The sequence below is a fragment of the Tauraco erythrolophus genome, chromosome 14, assembly GCF_009769465.1.
Source record: "Tauraco erythrolophus isolate bTauEry1 chromosome 14, bTauEry1.pri, whole genome shotgun sequence".
NCBI classification, from domain to species: domain Eukaryota; kingdom Metazoa; phylum Chordata; class Aves; order Musophagiformes; family Musophagidae; genus Tauraco; species Tauraco erythrolophus.
This window is the reverse complement of record NC_141478.1, coordinates 21,517,102-21,524,588: the sequence shown is the minus strand read 5'-3', so window position 1 is coordinate 21,524,588 and position 7,487 is coordinate 21,517,102. Positions and strand designations below refer to the sequence as shown.

The 7,487-nt window shown below is 56.4% G+C and overlaps 1 protein-coding gene across 1 annotated transcript in view; it reads left to right on the top strand.

Annotated features, from left to right (window-relative positions):
• The first annotated feature begins 2,137 nt into the window (after positions 1-2,137).
• CCDC33 (coiled-coil domain containing 33) overlaps positions 2,138-7,487 on the top strand; it is a 38,668-nt gene continuing 33,318 nt past the window's right edge. Inside the window, exons 1-3 of the mRNA XM_086620581.1 lie at positions 2,138-2,447; positions 2,820-3,280; positions 4,343-4,519. Of these exons, the coding sequence (XP_086476707.1) occupies positions 2,138-2,447; positions 2,820-3,280; positions 4,343-4,519 (948 nt within the window). The remainder of the gene's footprint in view (positions 2,448-2,819; positions 3,281-4,342; positions 4,520-7,487) is intronic.

The window sequence follows — 7,487 nt, the reverse complement described above, 5'->3', positions numbered from 1 at the left end:
TGAACAAACCATTCCCTCAATCAGATTATGCAAAAATTAGTCTTTGATGATGCCGTCATCAGCAGTGGCTCCGTAATGTGTTTGCACAAGGGTGGGAAGGGAATTAAGCAGGCTCGTTAAGGATGAGATCGCCCTGTTCCCCCACGTTGGGGCCTGGCAGGGCTTTAATTGAGGCAGAGGAAACTTTCAGAAGCGTCAGGGAGCTGATGCCCAGGGTGAGATCCTCCATGCAGACACTGATTTGATCACCACGATTCCTCCTGCCATCGTGCCCCAGGGAAGCATAGCCCAGCTCAGCAACACGGGGTCCCCACCATGGTACAGGGGTGCAAGGGTGGGGGGTCTGGAGTGAGTCCCAGCTGCACATAAGCACCATGGGGACATCTCCAGATGTCCAGCAGCCCAGATTGCCACAGTTTTGTAGGTGAAACAGCTCAGAGCAATGTCATGCACTCAATTCATGCCATCCTTGGGCTCTCAGCTGGGAAAAGCCACCTCCATCTGACTCAGCTCCGCTTCAGGAGCACCAGGAGGTCTCCAGCCCTCAGGGGAAAGAACCAGTGAGCCCTCCAACAGCACTAAAAGCATTTATGCTCTCAGGCCTCTCAAGGAAGCAATCCAGCCATCAGCATACCCAAGCACCCCGAGCACATCAACACTCTTCAACAGGCTTGGCTGGCAGGGGAATGACCCCCTCATCCCTCTCCATTTCACCAGCCCAAGCTTCATACCACACTTTTCTTCTCCTTTAAACCCAACTCAGTGCCCAAAAGCCCCAAATTACAATCAGTTTCCCTCTTGGCCTCATCCTGACCCCACAGCATCCTCAGCAAGGCAGGAGGTTAGATGCATCATCCACAGTTGCGTTGGGCATCAGCACCCTCAAGACTTTGACCCGTATTTTTAATTTCCCAAAGAGAAACTGAGGAAGGACCAGGAGGTAAAAGTCAGCCGTCCTGGAAGGGGTGAGGAACTGAGACACATCAGGATTTATTTTTAGTGATTCTTTCGTCAGCCCACGCACCTGCCAAAGGAATTCTTGGAGGCATTGGTGTCAGTCCAGGTCTTGTCTGGACACCTCTCAGGTCCGGGCTGCTCCCAAACTAGGAAAACAAGCAAAAAATCTTATGCCCCAGGGCCTCAGATGCTGTTTTATCCCCCAACACACTCCCTTCCCAAGGATAATCTTGTTGTTTCAAGCTGGCACCAGCATAGAGACTGGAATGTGGCTTTTTATACAGAGTCATCTTAGAGAAGGGCCACCTGCTAGCCCGGCTCCAGCTCACATTTCACCAGGAACAGCCCAAAAAGCTGTGGGAACCATGCTGTTCCCAGCGGCGATGGGGGGAAACAAGATAGGACAGGGTGGGGAGGGCTCCCACTGAGGATCATGCCATGCCCTCCCAGCTCCTGCCCACCCCAGACCATCAACCCCCTCGATGTCAGTCCCGAAATATCTGTGGTGGGACTAAACTCTGGATGCTCAGCTGGTTCAGCAGCCAGTTCAGCTGGAATCACATACTCCTGTGCCAAGGAAAGAGCTGGAGGAGAGGAGAGCTGGACCAAAACCCCTTCACACCCAGCTGTGACTCAGGACATCACCCCTGAAACAGGTGGGTAGGTTTCCGACCCACACACAGCCACCCCACCAGCCCTGGTTTCCCCATCTCCAGCCTGGCTGTGACTCTCAGGACATCCCCAGCCCTCACCACAGCCAGGAGATCTCAGCTTTGGAGCAATGCCTCTCAAACCCAAAGCCCAGTGAGCATCTGAGTAGGCTGCAAAGACATCTCCAATCTGTGCAAACCCCTTTTGTGGTCAATGCCCCGAAACAAAGGGCTGGAGGAGCCATCAACTCCCCTCTGCAGGGACACACATCCACCCCCAGCACACCCTACATGTCCATGCCATGTCACATGGCATCACCCTGGCTATCGCAGGCTGTTTGCTGGAAGGCAGCCACAGCTTTGTGCATCTAGTTACCTGGTTGCCCAGCAAACAAACCCAGAGCTCAAAGCCTCTGTCCTCACCATCGTGCTGGAGCAGAAAAGATCTCAGGGGCTTGCTCCAGGACAGAGACTTGCAATGTCCCCGCCATCAAGGAGGCTCCATCTCTAGACCCCATCTCTTGTCCCCCATGGCAGGCAAGGCAGGGGAACCTTGCATCTCCCCAGCCCTGCAGCGCTCCCGGCTGAAAGCTGAAGAGAAGACCCTGGATTTCGAGTTTGAGGTGGTCAGCGCCCAGTTTAACCAGCGGGGCCGCTATGCCCTGCGTCTCACCGTGGAGAACCCACTGCTACAGGGCTCCAGTGCCGGCATCCAGCTCCGTGTCAACAGCACAGAGGTCATCTGGAACAACACCAGCACCACCGACACCATTGAGCAGAGCAACCTCAACCAGATCTACTCCTTCCAGAGGAAGAAATTCACCTTCACCTTGCCCAGAGGTGAGAGGCTGGATGCCACAGGGATGGGCTGACAGGGGAGGTGACCCACCGCAGCCTGTCTTGGTCTTGCGGACCCCCATATCATGCTCATACCTTCACCCCTGCAACAAAACCCCGAGCTGGAATCAAAGCTGTTGGAGCTTAGCAGGATGGATGAGGCAGGCCCAGCTTGGACAGTGAGGCCAGCCCCACCAGTGATGCTAACACCCTCCTCCTGAGATCTAGATGTATCCAAGACTGAATGACCCATTCATTAGTGTCCACAGAGCAGAACTAACCAGTGCTGCTGATGGATGATCCCAGGAGATGTCCTTAGGACCACCAGCCCTACTAAGCAAGGCTTCATCCCCCCCTCCTCACTTTTCCCACCAGGTTTTTGCAAGAACGACAAGAACCACGACGTGCGGCTCCACATTGAGGCCCTGCGCTTCCCCAGGAGGGCAGAGATGAGGAGGATGAAGAGGAGCAGGCGGGTGGGCGAAGCCTTCTTCGCCATCTACCCCCGCACCAACCAGCCCCGGATGAAGCTCTCCGCCAGGAAGGACGAGGACTGGTACCACTACAGTGCCGTGATGGCTCTGCTGCGGGCAGGCAGTGAGCAACCAGCAATGCACTGCGGCCGGCTGGCCTTCACCGCATCCCTGCACGAGCACCGGCCACCCACCGCCCCGGCTTCACCCCCACCGCTCTCCCCCAGCACCCCCAAGGAGGACCATCAAGCAGCAGATGCAGCCCCAGCATCTCCAACCCCGGACATCCCCAGCCACTCACTCCGTACACCCGAGTCCGCTTACCACTCGCTGCCCACCGATGGTCGTGCCCGCTCCTCCGAGGTAGGAAAGCCTGGATTTAGGGAGGCAGAGGCCCTGTGCTCCAGCAAAACAAGAGTAAGCCGGTCTTCTTAGGGCAGGATTTGACCCTAGAGTAGCTAAATGGCCCCACATGGACACCAGCTGGAGCAAGAGCAAAATGGAAGAGGTCTCTATGGTTTTCTTCAGCAAACAGCACAGCTCTGCCTCAGTTTCCCCTCCCTCATTGCTGAGTGAAAGTCTGGTACCTGTCCCCTGCCTGCCACCCAAGTGCAGGACCCTTTTTGGCCAGAACAGGAGCAAGGTAGGACAAGCTCAAGACACAGGCAGGGTCTTGGTGAGACAGCAACCACCTAAGCAAAGAGATTCTCACAGCCCATTCATGCCCAGAGCTGTAGGAAAAAATCCTTTATAGATTATTCACCCAGCTCTGCCCACCCCAGCATGGGCCACCACCACATTAACCAGCCCCTACCAAGCACAAGACCTACAGCTTGCCCTAGACCTCCCCCACAGCAGGACCAGAACCTTCAACCCACCTCCTTAACCCACTCAAACATCCCCCCACTCACCTTCCTGGCCAGTACAGGACAGCTCCTCCAGCAAAGACCCCCAGAAGAGATGAAACCCCCCAACATCCCCTACCCACCTCTGCCCCACCCTTTTAAGGGCTGGGAGCAGCCAGCCCCCATCAGAGGGAGCTGGGCAGGTGCTCCTTGTAAAGGATGGAGGGAGGGCTGGGGTGCTAAAAAGCTTATTAATAAGATATTTTTTTTAGTGAGAATAGGTCTTTTCCTTCTTTTTTTTTTCTGAAGGTAGTTGGGGTGTGGAGAAGCAATCCCTAGGGATGCATGGTGGGGGGCTCTATGTCTAAAATACACATTGTTGAGATGGTTATGGTTGTTTTTTCTATTTCTTGTAAAAGTTCTGCCCTTGCTGGTTGAGGTCCTGAGCCTGAGCGTTCGAGGATGGAGCTGGGATGCAGAAGGGTCTTCCTGGGATGTGGGGGGAGATGTTACAGGGGACACTGCGAAAGGCGTGCTGAAGCCCAAAGCTGGGTCTTCAACCCCCTTCTCTCACTCCCAGCAGCTGCGGGCTGACCCTGTGCTCAGCTCCTCCTTGGAGCTCCCAGATGACTCAGCAGATGAGCGTCCTTCCTCCTCCTCCTCCTCTTCCTCAGCATCTGCCCTTGCCGCACCAAGCTGCAGCAGCTTCCACCTCTCCTCACCCAGCTACAGCCCGGATCCGGCCTCACCAGCACAGGTGAGTGCAGCCACCGGAGAAGACACCGCCCAAAATTAATATAATCCTGTTATTCATAGTCGTTACCCACCAGAGCTCCGTGGTTCCGGAGAGGAGATGCATGGGGATGAGGGGACACGGCCACCTCCGTCCTGTCCCTGGCTCAGCTTGGATACTGGCTTCGCACTGGGAGATGGAGTTGAGCTTGTGAACCCTCCCCGGGCATCCTCCGGGCTCTCTTCTCCATCCAGGGAGACTCCCACCACATCCTCCAGTTGGGCTGGTGGGATCTCTGGGGCTGATGGGCTTGATGACAAGGTCTTCTGCAGCCACTGGGCCACCGGCAAACGTTGTGGGCACAGACATGGGGCTGGCAGCCCTTACTCAGCCCCCCAACTAAGGGCTTCTGCTGTGGGGAGGTGACAAGGTCACCCGGGGAGCGGTCCCAAGGGTGTCCTCAATGCTGGGACACGCGTTTCTCACCAACCTTCAGCACCTTGCAGCAGCTCCGTGCTCTTCCCAGAATTCAGCCTCTCCCGATTTTCCGAGTGGATGCGCTATCCCCACCACCCCCCAGCGCCCAGCCGCAAATCGAGTGGCCAGAAAGGCTCATTAGCGAAGCCCTGATTAAGTTTGCTCAGCCAACGTCTAGACGCAAACTCTTTGGAGCTGCGGAAAAGCCAAAGGGATCGATACGCGGAGCGGGATGCGGAGCGCAGCCGGGGCCGGGAGGCGAAGAGACATTAGCAAATGTATTTTTTTTTTTCCTCCCGGGCCCCTGGAGGGAATGCAATAAATCACCTGCTGCTGATGTCACCCGGCAAGTATTTGCCAGGATGGTTTTTATTGAAAAATTAAAAGCTGAGAGGCGGCAGGGGCAGATGTTGGCCCCCCCACCCTCCCGGGGGGGCTGGAAAACAGTGTTGGAGGGTGGCTGAGCTGTGCTGGGTTACGGGAAAGGGGGGGATGGAGCAAGTAGAGCTGGGAGGGAGTTTCAGTCTCCCAAGTAGCTGCCGGGATGCTGCAGCCTGGAACAAGCTGAGTTGACGTGAGTTGTCGGTCTGAAGCTGGTTTGGCTCTTGGTGGTCCAAACCTGAGTGTCTTGAGGCCAATCCTGCTGTGCCTGGGGAAGGTGAAGCCTCAACCGAAGTCTGAGAGCCTGGATATCTTCCCAAATTTGGGCAGGACTCGGACGAGCAATAGTTTGCAGAGTCAGGAACACCAGGGCTCGGAGAGGGGCGATGGCAGAGCGAAGACGTGTGGATGCATCCGACTGCCTCCGTGCCCAGCATCTCATCCGCAGGATGCTGAGGGTGATGGATGGGTGCTGAGCTCCGCCCCAAAGGCCAAGCCACGGGGATAACGATTTTCCTCATCTCCCCGCAACCTGCGGATAATGTATTCCCAGGCACGGAGCTGGCTCTTCAAATGTCTCGCATGCAATACGGAGCCAGACGGCTCCCGAATTGTCCTGGGACCTGGGCACGGCACCGAGCGGGTCAATAACATGCCGTGGATCATCTCTCCATCACCGGGATGGCTGAGGCTGAGCCTTGGAGCTGTCAGCCCCAGGGATACTGGAGATACCTCCACCTCCAGCTTGGCAGGGACGGAGGAGAAGGGTTTGGGCTCACCGGGATCCTTTGGGACCTTGCGACGGAGTGAAGGGAACCAGCCTCAGCTCAGCAGAAATCGCTCCCTTCCTCTGGGAATCATTCCCGGTTCACTTCCAGTAGGTCTACGTGGTGCTGGGAGCAGGGAAAGTGGGGGAAAAGGAGCCAGTTTTTTGGAGATCTACTTGGCAGTCTGACTTGGTGGCAAGCCTGTGGGAGCTGGTTTGTTTCCAGTCTCCCTGGACCAGCTGTTGCTGTCGGGATACATGGAATCGCAGCCTTCCTGCGGCAAACAAATGGGTCCACACACAGCTTGTGTTCCCGCTCCGTCTCCCTCGTTCACCAGGTTGTGAGAACACGGAGAAAAAGGGGGAAATATCGGGCAGCTGGTGCTTTCCTCTGGTAAGAACATCTCATCCATGCCAGCTGTGACTCACGGAGCTTCTGCAGGGCTGAAAAACGGAAGCAAAACCGCTCCTGGCGCCGCTCAGGCTCTGCTTGTATCCCTTTGGATTCCCCACCGAGGGAAACAGCTTCCCAGCAACTCTGTGTAACGTAAATTGTGAGGATGAGTGAAAAAGTTGCCCAGGAATAAGGATTACCTCGATATTTTTAAGCAGGGTGTAGAAAATAAAGAGGCAACTCCTCAAGCTCCGAGTGCGTTTCGGGTACAGGGATCTGGGGGAGTCTGAGCCGCAGCTGGATTAGTTTTGGTCCCTTTTTTTTGGAGGGAAGCGGGTCAAGTTGGGGCTTCCTTAATGGATGCAGGGGGTATCTCAGGAGCCCCTTCCCCACCGCTCCGATGCAGATGAGAGGCCGTGAGTGGAATTAGCTCCCTAAGAATGCTGCTCTCCGGTGGGGAGCCAAGCCCAAGCTTAGCCCCTCCCAAACCCTTCGAACCAAACGTCGACCCCACGGCAAGCCCAGTTCAACCAGCCACCTGTGCCAAGGGGCTGGTTTTGGGCTGAAATGTCGGATTTCTGGCTGGCTGGGGGGGGGGGGGGGAGCAGGGTGAGGATGCTCGCGCCGGGATGCAGATGCCCTCGTGACGCCCCCTGTCTCACCGAGTGATGCCAATGGATAAAATCTGTTGCCCCATCACCAGCGCGGCGGGGCTGGGGCAGAGGTGTCCGTCAGCAGATGATGGATGGCACGTGTCTCCCGGCTGTCCCCTGCCTGGCTCATCCCTCACTCATCCCGATGACAGTGAGCGTCGTGGGGAAGGTGACAGAGGTCCAGCCCTCTTTTCCCCCAACCTGCTGCCCCAACACTGGGGTGAGGGGCTGGAGCTGCCTCGACTCACTGAAAACCCAATGAGGCTGAAAAACAAACTTTGCTGGTGGGGGGTGTTGCTCCCGGGGCCGCGGGCGAGATGA